Below are 18,300 nucleotides of genomic sequence, written 5' to 3' on the forward strand. Positions count from 1 at the left end.
CCTGTATTGATAAACATAATCAGTTTTAACTCATACTTAATGTAGATGGTAGTGGCACAAATCATATCACTGATATTTTATAAACATCTAAGATCGCTGAGTGCCTTAGCCATACAGCAATATTTACCTGTCTATGCTTCCAGTCGGTAATTCTTTACCTGTGGAATTTTTTTCTCCCGTGTTTTAGAGAAGTCGACGCCTAATGCCAGTTCTCGCTTTATGTGTCACGCCGACATGTCATCATTTAACTTATGTAAGGAGAGAATCGTTTTATGTGAAGTCAGGTGTGAAATGACTATAAAAACCTCCATTTGTATTTAAGAAGCTCACAGTTTTGGAAAATGCAGCGACTGCTTCCATGGTTCTTCCTTCTACATCTTCGTGACTATTTTGTGATTTTGTTCTACATCTTTGTTATTATTTCGTAATCTTGTTCGGCGCAATGAGTCCCCCTTTGGCTGAGATATTGCTCTTCATTATACTATATATATATTTTTTAATTATACACTGTATCACCTTTGCTGTTATTTAAAAGCCAGAAAAGAATGTCGTCTGTTGGACAGACTCCTGTCGTCGCGATGAGCTGCCAAAGCAACAACACATCTTCTTCCTGTCTTTTCTCTGCTTTTTAGCATTAAAAGCTCCAATTTAGCAGCAACATTGTAAAATGTTTTCCTAACGTTTATACGTGAAGTTTAAATAGAAATAATCAGAAACAGAAAAGAAACTCACTTTTCCTCCAATAAATCTCGCCGAGTGAATCGCGTGCAGCAATGTGCCAGGGTTCGGGGTTGTAAGTGGAGTACAGGTGATGATCCAGGGTTCACTGTCCTCACCCACGTGACCTGTGCGTGCATCGGTCGTGTGTACAAACAACTGCAAGTGACCTGCGACGGTTTTCATTGCTTCCACCCTTCTGCCGCGCATGCGCAAATCGTCTGTGAAGGAGTCCTTTATGGTGTTTGAGAAAAACAAAAGCAGTATTGCAAACAGTGACCTGATGACTGTGTTTGTCGAAGCTGCCATAGTGCAACGCGTGCAGCGAGGGGTTTGTTTGCTTGTTTTAACTAACACCCGTTTGGTGGGATGCTGAGTGGGTGGACGCGTTGGCTCTGCGTGCTGCTCCACTACTATGGCATGTCCGACCTTAGTTCCCTAGATGAAGATGCTGCACCAGTCCAGATGATCGAGTGCAGGGGACTTCCAGTTGGCGGTTTGGATGCCAAGATCGTTGAGTGAGGTTTCGATGCTGTCTTCGCTCTGACTCCGTACAGCAAGTGATTTGACAAACGGGTGTCAGGCGCCTGTACCGCATGCCCGCCCATCTACCCAGCGCACCCAGGGTGGATGCTGGGATGGCAGTCACGCACCCAGACTTCTTTGTTGCACATCTTATCCTATCATCAGACTGCGGAGGCTCATCATGTGCCCAAACAATCAACGGCGTATTTTTGAATACATCCCGATAGGTTTGAACTTTGAAAGCTTCGAGTGAAGTTAGTTAAAAAAATTCAAGAGGTCCATAAACGAATTAATTCGATAAACTGGTAAGTAGATCTTCTCCAGACCAAAATTAAAGTTGTCAATTTAATTTTTCCATGTGCGTTATTGTTAATAAAAAAAAAATAAACACATTTTAAATGTACATTAGTCTACGATAAACGTCTGTAAAGTTTTTTGATAGATGGTTAATGACCAGTATTGCTTTTTATTTTATGGTTACAGCGGACTGATGATAATAACAAAATATATCATTATGCAGACGATACATATTACTCAAAGTAAAACCTATTTCTTCCTCATCTAGCTGCAAGCAAAATTTACTATTTACTTACTTACAGGTGTTCCTATTGAAACTACTCAAACGTTTGTCATCCTCGATTCTTTTTAAGTCGTTTCGAGCACTTACATCAATGGTACCATCTGTTGCTTTTAGTCTGGATAAACAATACTCTCTGTCAACCTGTAGTGACAGGTCAGTAAGCGATACTATTGCAGTAGGTTTCTAAAAACTGGATATCACCTCTACTGTCGTACAAGTCCAAGTCCTATCCCTAACCTGTAACCCTGTCCTCTGTCCTTTAGCAGGTAATCTCAGACCTCTCTGTAAAATATACACAAACATTTATCTGGTTAGGAACTTCCAGATTATGTACACTCCTTGTTGTCCCACCTCGGCACATTGATAAAGTTTACAGGTTGTCCTGAATATTTCGTTACCAGTCTTATGTCCATATTATGTCTATCTTGAGACAAACGCAAACATGAGCCCAGGTAAAAGTATTTAATTAAAAAATTATTATAAGTTTGATAACATCACAAATGCATCCACCATCGAGTTACAGTAAAGCCGACCACATTAACTAAAGACATAAAATAAACAAAAGCATTGAACACAAATCCAGAAATCAGTAAAATAAACATTACACATTAAATATCGAGCAGTTAGGCAGCGAAGGAGGTCCACAATAACAGATTTCGTTTACTGCTTAATGTCCTCGTTAATATTGCGGTAATTAAAGGTGTAGTGGCAGGCTACTTTTTGTGTTAATGTCGAGAAAATGCCGACGCATGCGCAGTCATGTTTGATGTTATTTCGAAAAGTTCGTCTTGGCCCCGAAAAGCAACGAGGCGTGACACACCCTGAATCTCCTGGCAAGCGTATCACAGTGTCTCTAATTGAGATTTATAGCAAAAAAAAAAAACAAACAAAAAAAAACAAAACAAACAAAAACAAAACAAAACAAAACAAAACAAAAAACAACAACAACAAAAAGTCACTTGAGCACGAGCCAAACCAGTCACACCCGTCTACAGATAGAGTCATTCAAGCACAAAAACCCCGATTTGAAGAAAAGTTGCACAGTGGGCGGGTGTGTAGACAAGTGTCTAGTCCATGTCAACACGACCCCTTGTGGTGTCAGAATGTTTTCAATGGAAGAAGATCTCAAGGTTCTTTTTTGCTCTAGTTTTTTTTTAGAGGGTGGGAGGCATTTTAAAACTAAAACATGAGTACCGTCTGTTGCGACATGCAACGTTCTCATGCAGGATCATGTTAACGAGGGTAGTAAGCCTTACGTCACAAAGGTCACCCACGTGACCAGCATTCAGGGTTCACGTTTCGCGCTTGAAAGGAAAACGCCGTAACAGTTTAACACTTTAACTGATCCCACTGGCAGTTACCCCTTTGGAAAATGGGCTCAGTTACAGGAACTAGTGCCATTTTATTCGCTTTAGTTTTTATTTTAGTGGATGGGAGGCATTTTAAAACTAAAACGTGAATTTTTTTTTAGTTTCTCTTGCCAGTCGTAATAACAAAATTTCAGCAACTGTTAATTATTTGAAGCTTTATTTCACCAGACTTGCTGGTTAACTAATTTAAACAAGAATGTTCCAGTAACTCTCTCAAAAAAGAAATTAAAAATGTTTCATTTGTGCTGATTATTCTATATCCAAAAGGGATTTAAGGACTAAGTGTTTAAATTTGTACAACTGGCCGCAACGCTTTGTCCTCATCGTTACTGACTATATAGATTGGAGACTGAGGCAGAACCTTTCAGGAAAGGCCAGAGGACTGGGTGTCAGGAGACAGGTGAAAGGTAAGCAAGGTAGTCACCCCATAACGGTGAAGGAACACACGACATGCATCATGTAACTCTAGCACGAGAATGATAATGCCTAGTTTTTAGGAAAATCTCTTTAGATAACTGATTTTCATTTCAGATAGGAAATGGTAAACATTATCCCTATTTCTTTCAAAAATTTCTTCGCGTGATAAGAAATAATTCTGTTAGTTCTAACATTGCTAAAGAATTTAAAACTATCATTTTTCTAAACAGCGAAGTTTGACACTTGCTCTGGCAACATTATAAATTTTCTATTTTATCTATTTGTATTTATATATATATTATCATGATAATTTAAGCTTACAATGGAACACACATCAACAGAGAATATGATACCTAAATATTAAAATTACATAAAATTAACACAACCCTCACCCTCCGACCAGGTGTTACATCTTGGATGTTTCTTTCTGTCCCGCAACCCCTGGACGGGTTCCTTCCCCTAGACGACGATCGCACCTCCCTTAGATCGCTTGTCGCATGCAGCACGCCTATATAAATAATGTGTGTGTGTGTGCACTCGAGCGTTAATAAAATATGAGTAAAGAATGCCAAGAAAGCATGACCATCAACAGATGACACACGCACACACCAGTTCTCCATGACTATCTGGTTTCAGTAAAATTTCAATTCATTTGTTCTAAATGTAGCAACGTTTGTGCTCAGGGGTAGCACTCAAGTGAGCATTGACTCGTGAGCTTGTGAGTGTAAGACTCTTAGCACAAACCTCGCGAGCTGTTCAGTGGGAAAACTCTAGTGAGCATGAGCTCGTGATCGCCAGCACGAATAAAGCTCTGTAAACTCAAGCTCCCTTATAAGCAAAGGAAAAAATAAAACCCACACAATTAAAAATTTAAATTTTCTACAATAGATTACACAATTACGATCTGTTGCGATATGGGAACAATCTTCTAATCACTTACCTTCATGAACCAGTCCGCCATATCAAAATAGTTCTCATAAATATAGTCAAACGCCTGAGTCGTCTTGTCAAACAAATGCTCTCTCCCTTCTTCAACGTCCAACGCTATGGTGGGAATCTCCGTGTTGTTCTCAGAACTGAAGAAGAGCAGCAGGTCGCACCTGCTTCCTCAGGTGTTCTTCACGGCACGTGTCTTATCTAACGACTTTGATGACGTAATGGGTCTCATTTACACTCACATTCGTTGCTTAAGTAATTCAGAAATTAGCTTGTCTGACCTAGTAAGACATTTTAAATGTGTTTATATCAGCAGTATGAACAAAATACAGGGATGGCATAGTATCGTCTCTTCTCACCCTAACCCAACAATACTCTTTGTAAATATATTTTTTAGTGTGAAATGTGCTCATCGAAGGAGTAGGAAAGCTGCTTTACCTGTTTTCAAAAGATGTCGGAACTTTCTGAGCTGTGGATGAAGTTGCCTTCTGAGTTGATAAGGAATTTCTCCACATATCTGACTGACTGACTGTAGTCGACGTTATTAGACACAAAGACGACGACTATGAAACCTTCTGATGTCTTGTGAACTGTTGTACACGGCCTTGGTGTTGAGGCGACGCCTCTGCCAGCAATCTGTGTGTGCATGCCGGACTCTGGAAGTTTCCATGGCAGTCCAGTCCATTAGACACTCAACTGGTTTGAGAACCGACGTCCGCAGCTGCCTCATGTGCTGACACTGCCCTCATGGCGGCTTCAAATCCCAGCTACCAACACTTTTCTCTATTATAGTTGTGTGAGTGTGTGTGGATTGGGGGGCGGGGACTGCATGTGTGTATTTTAATGTGTGTATGTGTGTGTGTGTGTGTGTTATACATGCTTCTGTCTTTATTTTTTACTTTCCTGGTGTTTTATATATTTGTTTACTTTGTTCTTTTTTTTTTATTTATTTTGTTTTTGCTGCGCAATGAGCATTCTTCTGAATGGAAACCTGCGCATTACAAATGGACATCATCATCATCTCCTTTCTCCTTTTTCTTCCCCCGCCAAAAACGTCAAAACAAACCCCAACAAAATAACGTCAGCTTATATAGTGACGCTGCAACCCCCTCCTCCCCTCTAAGGTTCGAGCTGTAAATACACTACAGTACAGTACAATACAATCCAATACAATACAATACAATACGATACAATACAATACAATACGATACAGCAGGTAATGGCACTGCGGTTTTGCATGACATATTTACTAGTCTAAATCAACAAGCCAAATAATCTCCAAACTTTTTGAAAAGTATCGCCTCGGTGAACCCAGGGTCTCATCTCTCCACCCTTCTATCTAAACAACGCCATCACGAACGTGTCCACGACCAGAGATTTGCAGTCGAAGCAAGTCATAAAAAGATGTAATTTAATCGTTCTCTTATTTTTACAGCACACTAAGTCCTCACTACTTCTATACATCTTAATGGTATATATATACATACACATAGGCACACTGCATTCGGAATGTTGATTGCGAGGACACAGCTATGTATAAGAATAAATAATAAGTAACTTTCATATTTTTATGTACAAGAATAAATAATATCAAACTATTTATATATTTTTGTGTACAAGAATAAATAATATCTAACTTTCATATTTTTATGTACAAGAATAAATAATATCAAACTATTTTTCTATTTTTATGTACAAGAATAAATAATATCTAACTTTCATATTTTTATTAGCTGTAAGCAATAATAACGAGTGTCAAGTTACCTCTTCAAGCACCTATTACATCGCCATAGCTTCTTACAATATCAGCCAGTAATTACTACACACTGTCTCATGGAGTCCATTTGTTAAAGAATGTTATGGAAGTCTGAATTCCGGCAAAGCAGTCTGTTCACGTATTTTCACGGAGCAGCAGATCACTTATGTCTGTGGGTGCTCAGACCAGTCGTACGAATAAGAAAGTCCAAAAGGCCGGCAGTGGTAGAGGAAGTAGTAGAATGAAAACATCTGCTCAGGTGTGATGTAGTGAAACGAGATGGCGTGCTCGTTGATACCATCGATACCCTGCAACACAAAGACGTTGGACAACTTGGACAACAAAGGTAGTATCTCCAATAGAACAGTCCTCTCGACCATTAGGACTTGCTTTTTACTGAAACTGTGCACGGAGGACGTAAACTGTTAGTTAATCTTACTATCAACAACTTGTGTTTCATCCAACACTTTCAAAGTAGGAAAAAAAAAACCGCTTAAAGAGAAATTGTCACATGACCTCATGTAGGCCTTCGACTTCTGACCATTTTTTGAGAGTTTTCTCACCAGTTTCACCGGGTTGGCCTCGTACTTAAGGCGACCTTTTGGAGGGCCATTCGCCAGGTGCCTCTCCATGTTAAACGGATGAAACCGGGTGCGCAGTTTGTCGTCTGTAGAGTTGAGGATGGTAACATTCAGCCGGAGGAGGCAGCGCGCCATCTCGACATCCTCGTAAGTCGTGTGGTTGGTGCAGACGGGTGGACTGAGCTCCCTTGTCGCAAATCGTCTGAGAGCTTCTTTGCTCAGCACGTACCCGGCACCGCCACTCTGGAAATTCTGGAAGAAGAAAAAACATCGACTGTAATTTTGAACATGACTTGGAAACACTTTGATGGGTTGGTCATCGCAAAAAAGGAACACACACACACGCGCGCGCGCAAATACACACACACACACGTACGTGCTGGTGCAAAGATAAAGCTTCCCCAGGAAACAATTTTATTTTTAGTAATGCACGTTAATACGTTGATACTTTTATGGTCTGTCTAATTCAAGAGCAGAAGCACACTAAAATCATAAAATAAACATAAATATTTACTATTTTAAGTTTAGGCTCGATGAAGTGACGACCGGTATATACAGGCTCGCTGGCATTCTTGTCATGCAGGAAGTGACGTAAGTTCTCCACTATCACAAACGTGTCGTCATCAACCTGAAACGGTCCTTGCTGTCTATAAATAGATGTAATAAGTGCTTGAACTGTCTATAAATATGTGTAATAAGTACTTGAAAGTAAAATAGATAATTGCTACTATATTAAGAAATTAGAATAAGCAAAGTCTATTATAAAGTCACATTAATTCCATTTGAGATCCCATTGTGATTTCATAACAAACTATGCAGCAGCGCGATACCATATCAAAAACACACGTCACGTGACTTTATAAACCTAGCGACAATGGCGTGAAAACATGCGTTCATCGTGGTGTTCACTTAAGGAATTTAATGTGAAAGGTGAAGCTGTATAAATTCCTTCACGAGCATTTCAGAAGGTGGCCGCGTTTGTGATGAGGCAACTCGCAGAACTGAGGCCAAAAGCTCGTCTGTCATCCTGCAGACGCAGGTGGGACTTGCACCTCTTTATGGAATTCCTAAAGGATTAACTTGACTTTCTGAAAGCACGAAGCTTATTGGGTACACATGACCTTTGATAGTGTAAACCTCGTGTAATTAAGCTTAGTGAGCACTCACGACTGACAGCACTCATCAGTACTCGACGTTCTTTTCACCTGACTCCAGGTTGGCAGTTTTAGTTATTCACTTGCACGAGAACTACACCGATCTCAGTCCCGGCAGTCTATAGTGATGTTAAGACAGGTGACACGGTAAACGTATGTCACTTATTATCTTCAGACAAGAAAGGCCCACAGTATTTAATAGCAATTTATAGTTAGAAAATCACTGTAAAACTAAGATTTTTTTTTCTTTAGAGGACTTACAACAAGCAGAAACAAAAACAAAAATTGCAGTTCTGTATTTTTATTTGAATTCCACAATTTGGTAGAAAGAGGAATCTGATTAATGATAGCTAATAAAGAAGTTATTGATAGTGTTAGCAATACGGATGTGGTGACATTGCTGTGACTAAATATCTTTTTAAGCTTGACTTACCTTCATGAACCAGTCCGCCATGTCAAAATAGTTCTCATAAATATAGTCAAACGCCTGAGTTGTCTTCTCATACAAATGTTCTCTCCCTTCTTCAACGTCCAACTCTATGGTGGGAAGTTCAGTGTTGTTCTCAGAACTGAAGAAGAGCAGCAGGTCGCACCTGCTTCCCCAGGTGTTCTTCACGGCACGTGCCTTATGTAAATTCTTTGGAGAGGTCATGACCCATATTAACACTCGGACACGTTGCTTGAGTACTTCAGCGACGGACTCGTCGGCTGAAACAAAAATTCTCTTTACATTGTACAGCAAATGCAAGGGTCAAAGTGTAGTATTCACATACACACAGGTGCACGGAACATTAAAAACACAGAAAAGCTCGTGAGCACACCCAGTATTCCTACTATTCATGTATGTACACATATTTGTACAGCTATAGCAGTGTGACAGATGTGTTAACTACTCCTGAGAAACGATTTATGATTAAGTGCTGATTATTTTTGTCGATTTGAGGAAGATTGGTGACTTCTGACCTCTGAACCGAGCATAAGATTGTGACGTCAGCTACGGGTAGGTCAGCCTCTGAGTGTATTATCGCTCTTGGCGAGGGTGTGATGCGATGGTTTGACCTGTAAGCTTCTACCCAAGCTATGAGAGCAGATAGCAGAGGTGTGTTCATTAATCAAGGAGTTAATCTCGCACCTTTTTCTTTAAGGACGAGGGGTGTGGTGTTGTTGACCACATACGAGCTGTTGACGATATCCGTGGACTTATTGTTATTGTCGTAGAGGTTGAAATGATTCTCAACGTATTTGACTGACTGACTGTAGTCGACGTTCTTGATCAGCAGCTTGGCGACAACGATCACTGTAACCACCACCACAAGAATGAAAAGGTTCCGCATGATTTGCCCCATTGCACAGTTTCATAACCTGCATGAACAAACGTGAAATTTCACATGAAAAGCATGTCATTTCATACACCTGAAATAATACAGATTGTAAATACCTGTATTGATAAACATGTATTATAGGATTGACAGCTCCTCGGGTGCTGGTCGATTCTACCACAACAAATACTCCATTCGACGACTGTCTGTAGAGGTAGAATCTCTGTAATAATAACGGATTCCGATGTAAACTGTTTGAGTACAACATGAGGTCTGCCCTTTATTCTTCTCTACATCAGACTTTCCCTACGGCGCAACAATTAGTGCCTCTCCCCAATACTGTGAGGATTGGCTGCCCACGGTTCAGATCTTGTCTTGGACACAATGAGAGAAAGAACGATGATAAGATTGTATCGTGCATCTGTCGGAATGATTTTTTAAAAATTTAATATGTAAGATATAATGTTAGAATGATGTTAGTTTTTTCTTGTATTTTTTTTTTTTTTAGAAATGAATCATAAGTCCAAAATAGAAGTCTATTTCTAGTAAATAAACAACCCTACTATTTTAACTACACGAATGACAAGTTTGTATAAATAGTAACGAAGGATTTTCTCTTGAACATAGAAATAATATTATGTTTGCGTATGTTGTTTGGTTTGTGAGCAAAAGAGACATTTCTGTTTTGGACTTCTTCGGACGGGCAACAAAGTTTGATTTGACTTAATTTAATTGGATGTAAATATTTTATTTGTATTCACTCCAGTTTTTTCAAACAAGCTTTACTATTTAAAGTCCGTAAACATTATTTTTTTGTTGTCAAGTGTATGCACTTTGTGTCAAATTGTGCTGTTTTCATTTATAATTATGTCTCACTATTGAAAATGCTGGGGTTTGGACAGGAGCACTTCATTAAAAATTTTCTCATGCGTTTTATACTAAAGGAGACAAATAAAGAATTATTCATCAAAACTATTTCCACATGTGTATAACCTTCACAACTGACGGTTACAAAGTTAACCAGTTCAGATGTAGGTCTTCACAGCACAGACATTTGTTGAATTAAAGTGTAAATGATGTCTCGCATGATGCAAATATAGATGATTGAGCATTTGTTTCTTTAGTTGTTTTAATGTCTACATAAGATGTTCAGACTGACTGTGTTGATAAACTCTCCTGCATATACATCTTCATTTAAGATACGATGTAATACAAAACTGTATTTTTAAAAAAATCTCTTTTAACTCATACTTAATGTAGATGGTAGTAGCACAAATCATATCACTGTCTTTCTCAGACAGAAAATTGTAGACAAGTATTAAGGCTGCTATGCTTTTAAAGCGGTTTCTTACGAATCTACACAGAAAACTTGCCTTTGTGTATACATCTACATAACAAGTTATTGCCCCTGGAAGCATCCCTCCCCCACCCTGGCATCAATAGCATCAACGTGAGCAAACAGCCAAAAGCTCACATCAGCTCTGAGAACCCTTTTGTCTTATTTGATATACCCTATGGCAACTAAGCATTTGAGAGTTTTTGTGTTCATTTTTCTTAAAGACATTCCGTGTAAAAAACTTCAACTACACCTGAATCTACCTGTGAGCAGATGAAGGAACCGTTACTATCGCAGCATCAGTCTCATCTTTCGTGCATCGTGCGATACTTTGCATGCATCAGTGACTAACGGCACAGTCCCCGTCGCGTGTCTCTTGCTGACTCAGCCTGAGCTCTGGTCGGAAGGAAGGAAGGGGGGGCTGTTGCGTCAATAAAGTCTGACGCAGTTTTGTTTTGTGACGTTTTTTTTTTTTTTGGGTGAGGGGGGGGGAATATAGAGGGATAGAGAGAGGAAAAAAGAAGAGACCGGTGAGCAGAGAGGAAGGTTGGGCGGGAAGACAAGTTCCTTTGATAGAACGGAGCAACGTATAACAGTGAGTCATGTGTTTCAGAACCGTCGAGTGACATTTCAGGGAGGGAGTAGTGCGTGGTAGTAGTACGTGTCCCCGACCCATTGCTTTCTTTTGTGTTTCCTCCTTTATTCCTTCTATTTCATCTCTCTTTTGGGGGGAGGTTTTTTTAAAATTTTATTTTGATTAAATATATATTTGTTGCGACATCTCGTGTGCGTGTCGTTTGTTCGGCACTGGGAGCGGCTGGATTCGTCGCTACACGCGACAGTCCCCTCCACCTGACTGTTCCAGACTGGTCCTAGCATCATATGTGTGTGCACTGATGTTTTATAAACATCTAAGATCGCTGAGTGCCTTAGCCATACAGCAATAGTTACCTGTCTATGTTTCCAGTCGGTAATTCTCTACCTGTGGAATTTTTATCCCGTGTTTTAGAGAAGTCGACGCCTAATGGCTGTTCTCGCTTTACGTGTCAGTTTCCGCATTTCTCAATTTGAAACTGTAAATAAGTAAACAGTAGAAGTTATGAAATATCATCGCGAAATAGCTGTTTATGACAGGGATGGTGGTGGTGATGATGATGACGATGATTGTTGCGTGTAGCAACGAATCCAATCGGTCTTCAGTGCAGAACAAACGACAAGCACATGTGAGACCATAAATACTCGTTTAATAAAAACAAAACAAAACAAGCAAATAAAATAAAGGGAATAAGGGAGGAAACGAAAATCAATGGTTGGGGACAGAAGGGGACACCTACATTTACTAAGCGCCAGTCCCTTCTCCGTTCGTACCCTGAAATATCCCCGCAGATAAATGTTAGTCAAATGTACTCACAACAGATTCCTCACAATTCAATATGGCTCCCTTCTCCCAACAGATTTCTTTTCGCGCCAAACCTTGCTCCCTGGTGACCGCTCTCCTTTCTCCTTTTTCTTCCCCCGCCAAAAACGTCAAAAAACAAAATTACGTCAGCTTATATAGTGACGCAGCAACCAGCTCCTCCCCTCTAGAACTATGGCTCGTGCTGTAAATACAATACAATACAATACAGTACAGTACAGTGCAATACAATACAATACAATACAATACAATACAATACAATACGATACGATACGATACAATACGACACAATACAATACAATGCACTACAATACAATACAATACAATACAATACAATACAATACAGTACAGTACAGTACAGTACAGTACAGTACAGTACAGTACAGTACAATACAATACGATACAGTACATTACATCTTTATTGTCTATGTCTGGTTGCAACATAGAGAAATTTTTCTTTGTTGCTGGGTTGAAGTAAATGCCTTTACTCTGACTGTTAGTCTATATTCTATATAAAAGCTTGTTCCCTTTAGAACGTCACTGGCCGTGATTTCAACCCGACTTTTCCCTTCAGTGCTCGCTGTGACCCCGCTATTCACCTTATACACCTTTCCGCGGTCTTCGCTGTCTCACTAATTCATCCGTGACATCAGATCACTTGTACAAGTCTTTTAGGATACCACCTAGAAATTAACAGTCTCGGTTACTGGCTCTAGGGACTTCAAATACTAAAGAGGGAAACAAAGCCTCCCTGTTAATGCCCGCAACTAGTGACAGGGGTAAGGGTGAGCTGTCGTCACTGTCTGCCATTCCGCCTCATCGTCTGCGTCCCACTAGCATTTTAATTGAGAATATCCTACAGCAGGTAATGGTATATCCAAACTTTTTTTAAAAGTATCGCCTCGGTGAACCCAGGGTCTAATCCCTCCACCCTTCTCACTAAACAACGCCATCACGAACGTGTCCTCACTACTTCTATACATCTTAATGGTATATATATATACACACACATATACACACTGCATTTGGAATGTTAATTGCGAGGAGACAGTTATGTACAAGAATAAATAATAACTAACTTTCATATTTTTATTAGCTGTAAGCAATAATAACGAGTGTCAAGTTACCTCTTCAAGCACATATTACATCGCCATAGCTTCTTACAATATCAGCCAGTAATTACTACACACTGTAGCATGGAGTCCATTTGTTAAAGAATGTTATGGAAGTCTGAATTCCGCCAAAGCAGTCTGTTCACGTATTTTCACGGATCACTCATGTCTGTAGGTCTTCAGACCAGTCGTACGAATAAGAAACTCCAAAAGGCCGGACGTGGTAGACGTAGTAGTAGAGTGAAAACATCTGCTCAGGTGTGATGTAGTGAAACGAGATGGCGTGCTCGTTGATACCATCGATACCCTGCAACACAAAGACGTTGGACAGCTTGGACAAAAAAGATAGTATCTCCAATAGAACAGTCCTCTCGACCATTGGACTTGCTTTTTACTGAAACTGTGCACGGAGGACGTAAGCTATTAATCTTACTATCAACAACGTGTTTCATACAAAGCTTTGAACGTAGGAAAAAAAAAGACCGCTTAAAGGTATTTGTCACATGACCTCATGTAGGCCTTCGACTTCTGACAATTTTTATGAGAGTTTTCTCACCAATTTCACCGGGTTGGCCTCGTACTTAAGGAAACCTTTTGGAGGGCCCTTCACCAGGTGCTTTTCCATGTCAAACGGATGAAAACGGGTGCGCAGTTTGTCGTCTGTAGAGTTGAGGATGGTAACATTCAGCCGGTGGAGGCAGCGCCCCATCTCGACATCCTCGTCAGTCGTGTGGTTGGTGCAGACGGGTGGACTGAGCTCCCTTGTCGCAAATCGTCTGAGGGCTTCTTTGCTCAGCACGTACCCGGCACCGCCACTCTGAAAATTCTGAAAGAAGAAAAGACTTCGACTACAATTTTGAACATGACTTGGAAACACTTTGATGATTTGTCATCGCAAAAAAGGAACACACACACACACACAAACACACGCAAATACACACACACACACTCGTACGTGCGGGTGCAAAGATAAATTTCCCCCCCAAAAAAAAATTTATTTTTAGTAATGCACGTTAATACGTTGATAGTTTTATGGTCTGTCTCATTCTAGAGCAAAAGCACACTAAAATCATGAAATAAATACAAATATTTACTATTTTAAGTTTAGGCTGGATTAAGTGACGACCGGTATATACAGGCTCGCTGGCATTCTTGTCATGCAGGAAGTGACGTAAGTTCTCCACTATCACAAACGTGTCGTCATCAACCTGAAACGGTCCATGCTGTCTATAAATAGATGTAATAAATGATTGAGCAGTCTATAAATATATGTAATAAGTGATTGAAAGTAAAATAAATAATTACTACTATATTAATAAAGTTAGAATAAGCAAAGTCTATTACAAAGTCGGACTTGCACCTCTTCATGGTCAAAAATTTCGGTTGCCGATGTTTATAAAAATTGAAAAAATCCTCTGAAATCGACCCTTGTGTCCTTCCGCCGAGTAACCACGATAGCTTCCCGAGATGATCAAGCAGAGGAGTCTTGTTGTGATGTCAGAGTCTTCTTGTGACGTCAATCTCTGACAGTAAGTGTCTGTATCTGTATCATTTGACGTCGTCTGTTTATTCGTATGACGCACTCTGTGTGTCAGGCTTGTAAGGCTCTGTCTTTCGGAAACTGATGAAAAGAAAATTTTGAATCTTTTTCCATCTTTTCGTGGCCATCGGGTGCAGCACATTCTCGAGGAATGGAAGCAAAGAAAGAGTCCCGTGTGATTGTTCTTATTAAACACAACATTCTACTAAAAACCTTCAGCGTTTTCCACATGAACACACATAATAATAGACGAGATTCAAATTTATAATACTCTTTACGCGATTCTAAGCAGTTTTATTTTGCCTTTAAGCTTGACTTACCTTCATGAACCAGTCCGCCATGTCAAAATAGTTCTCATAGATATAGTCAAACGCCTGAGTTGTCTTCTCGAACAAGTGTTTTCTCCCTTCTTCAACGTCCAGCGCTATGGTGGGAAGTTCTGTGTTGTTCTCAGAACTGAAGAAGAGCAGCAGGTCGCACCTGCTTCCCCAGGTGTTCTTCACGGCACGTGCCTTATGTAAATTCTTTGGAGAGGTCATGACCCATATTAACACTCGGACACGTTGCTTGAGTACTTCAGCAACGGATAAGTTGGCTGAAACAAAAATTCTCTTTACATTGTACAGCAAATACAAGGGTCAAAGTGTTGTATATACATACACACAGGTGCACGGAATTTTAAAAATACAGAAAGGCTCGTGAACACACCCAGTATTCCTACTATTCATGTATGTACACATATTTGTATAGCTATAGCAGTGTGACAGACGTGTAAACTACTCCTGAGAAACGATTTATGATTAAGTGCTCATTATTTTTGTCGATTTGAGGAAGATTGGTGACTTCTGACTTCCGACATTTGAACCGAGCATAATATCGTGACGTCAGCTACGGGTAGGTCAGCCTCTGAGTGTATTATCGCTCTTGGCGGGGTGTGATGCTGTAAGCAGCAATGGCTTCTACCCAAGCTACGAAAGTGTCAAACAGCAGCAGATAGCAGAGGTGTGTTCATTAAACAAGGAGTTAATCTCGCACCTTTCTCTTTAAGGACGAAGGGTGTGGTGCTGGTGTTGTTGACCACATGTGAACTGTTGACGATATCCGTGGACTTATTGTTATTGTCGAAGACGTTGAAATAATTCTCAATATATTTGACTGAATGACTGTAGTCGACGTTCTTGGTCAGCAGCTTGGCGACAACGATCACTGTAACCACCACCACAAGACTGAAAAGGTTCCGCCTGATTTTCCGCATTCCACAGTTTCATAACCTGGATGAACAAACGTGGAATTTCACCTGAAAAACATAAAATTTTATACACCTTAAATAAGATAGAGTTTAAAGCATTTTGTAAATACCTGTAATGATAAACATGTATTATGTGATTTACAGTTCCTCAGGTGCCGGTCGATTCTACCACAACAAATACTCCATTCCACGACTGTACCTAGAGGTAGAATCTCTGTGTAATAATAAGGGATTCCGATGTAGACTGTTTCAGTACAACATGAGGTCTGCCCTTTATTCTTCTCTACATCAGACTTTGCCTACCGCGCAACGGTTAGTGCCTCTCCCGAATACTGTGAGGATTGGCTGCCCACGGTTCAGATCTTGTCTTGGACACGATGAGAGAAAGATGATAGATTGCATCGTGCATTTGTCGGAATGGTTTTTTTTAATTTAATGCTTAAAATATAATGTTAGAATGATGTAAGTTTTTCTTGTATTTTTTTTTATTTGATAAATGAATCAGCAAAGTTTAAAACAAGTTATTGCCCCTGGAAACATCCCTCCACCCACCAACTTATCAATAGCATCAATGTGAGCAAACAGCCAAAGGCTCACATCAGCTCTGAGAACCCTTTTATCTTTTTTGATATATCCTATGGCAACTATGCATTTGAGAGTTTTTGTGTTAATTTTTCGTAAAGACATTCCGTGTAAAAAACTTCAACTACACCTGACTCTACCTGTGAGCAGACGAAGGAACCGTTATTATCGCAGTGTCAGTCTCATCTTTCGTACATCGTGCGATACTTTGCATGCATCAGTGGCTAACGGGCACAGCCCCCTCCACCTGACTGTTTCTGCCAAATGGTTGCAGACAGACTGGTCCTAGCATCATATGTGTGTGCACTGATATTTTATAAACATATCTAAAACATTTTTTATAAACATCTAAGATCGCTGAGTGCGTTAGCCATACAGCAAGATGGTCATTTTGTCATTTTCTCTCTCGCGGTCCCTCTACATTTCTCACCTGAAGTGTCTCAATGTCAAGCATTGTGCCAGGGTAATCTTACCCAAGATATTCTCCTTCCCCCTCTGTACTGTTTTTTTAACTTTGAGGCCAAGGCTGCCACCCTTCCTTGCCCCAGTGGCCTAGGAAACAAGTCAACCGTTCAAATTCCCACAAAGAGAAGGCGCTGGGTCTCTGACTGGCACCCCAGTGGCCCGCCAAAGTCGGTCGGCTTCCTTGTCAATGCCTCATTGTTATTGTTTACTTTAACATTGTGGTCTCGTGGTCTCAGTCTTTCCTTTTTAAGTAGTGAGTGACCCTTCAATCAATCAATCATTCATTCATTCAATCAGTCAATCAATCAATCAATCAATCAACAGAGACTCTATAGACGTTTCTCAGTCATTATCAGACACGATACCTTCCCAGTATTCTCCTGATGTCACTAACCTTACTTTCTGAAGTCGTTACAGTTACATCTACAGTCATCGCCCTTTACTCCCGGAATGCAGCGACTGCTCCCATTGTTCTTCCTTCTACATCTTTGTGACTATTTTGTGATTTTGTTCTACATCTTTGTTATTATTTTGTAATCTTGTTCTGCGCAATGAGTCCCGCTTTGGCTGAAATATTGAGCTTTATAAATTCCGACTTTTTTATTATTATTATTGTTGTTGTTGTTATTATTATTATAATAAATTTTTTTATTAGACACTGTATCACCTTCGTTGTTATTTAAAAGCCAGAAAAGTCCGTTGGACAGACGTACTCCTGTCGTCGCGATGAGCTGCCAAAGCAACAACAAATCTTCCTGTCTTTTCTCTGTGCTGTTTAGCCTTAAAAGCTTAGCAGCAACATTGTAAAATGTTTCCCAAACGTTTATACACGAACTTTAAATAAGAAATAGTCAGAAACAAAATAGAAACTCACTTTTCCTCCAATAATCTCGCCGAGCGAATCGCGTGCAGCAATGTGCCAGGGTTCGGGGTTGTGAGTGGAATACAGGTGATCACCCAGCGTTCACTGTGTCCTCACCCACGTGACCTGTGCGTGCACCAGTCGTGTGTACAAACCAACGGAAGTGACCTGCGACGGTTATCATTGCTTCCACTCTTCTGCCGAGCAAAACCAGTGTGAATGCTGGGACGGCAGTCACGCACCAAGACGTCTTTGTTGCACATCATCGCATGTGTAGTAGACTGCGGAGGCTCTTCATGTGCCCAGACAATCAACGGCGGACTTTGGATTAAATCCGACAGGTTTAAACTTTAAAAGCTTCGACTGAAGTTGATTTAAAAAA

General features: G+C 40.2%; 2 protein-coding genes across 5 annotated transcripts; both read right to left on the reverse strand.

Moving 5' to 3' along the window:
• Window positions 1-5,942: 5,942 nt before the first annotated feature.
• LOC112561238 (glycoprotein-N-acetylgalactosamine 3-beta-galactosyltransferase 1-like) lies at window positions 5,943-11,089 on the reverse strand. 4 transcript variants are annotated; one of them, XM_025233587.1, is made up of 7 exons: window positions 10,955-11,089; window positions 9,475-9,578; window positions 9,169-9,333; window positions 8,470-8,744; window positions 7,397-7,510; window positions 6,865-7,134; window positions 5,943-6,609 (listed from the first exon to the last, which is right to left on the reverse strand). In XM_025233587.1, exons 2-7 carry the CDS (start codon window positions 9,488-9,490, stop codon window positions 6,466-6,468), a joined length of 984 nt encoding a protein of 327 aa, XP_025089372.1. In that variant the 5' UTR covers window positions 9,491-9,578; window positions 10,955-11,089; the 3' UTR covers window positions 5,943-6,465. The 4 variants fall into 4 exon arrangements, with proteins under 4 accessions (XP_025089372.1, XP_025089373.1, XP_025089369.1 ...); XM_025233588.1 differs by having other exon boundaries at window positions 10,945-11,089; XM_025233584.1 differs by lacking the exon at window positions 9,475-9,578 and having other exon boundaries at window positions 9,169-9,398.
• A 2,070-nt stretch (window positions 11,090-13,159) lies between these two features.
• Window positions 13,160-18,100, reverse strand: LOC112561237 (glycoprotein-N-acetylgalactosamine 3-beta-galactosyltransferase 1-like). Its single transcript, XM_025233583.1, has 6 exons — window positions 17,931-18,100; window positions 15,796-16,057; window positions 15,081-15,355; window positions 14,315-14,428; window positions 13,777-14,046; window positions 13,160-13,527 (listed from the first exon to the last, which is right to left on the reverse strand). The coding sequence occupies exons 2-6, from the start codon at window positions 16,013-16,015 to the stop codon at window positions 13,384-13,386; spliced, it is 1,023 nt and encodes a 340-aa protein (XP_025089368.1). The 5' UTR covers window positions 16,016-16,057; window positions 17,931-18,100; the 3' UTR covers window positions 13,160-13,383.
• Window positions 18,101-18,300: the final 200 nt, after the last annotated feature.

This window comes from Pomacea canaliculata, linkage group LG4 (assembly GCF_003073045.1).
Source record: "Pomacea canaliculata isolate SZHN2017 linkage group LG4, ASM307304v1, whole genome shotgun sequence".
Classification (NCBI taxonomy): Eukaryota; Metazoa; Mollusca; class Gastropoda; order Architaenioglossa; family Ampullariidae; genus Pomacea; species Pomacea canaliculata.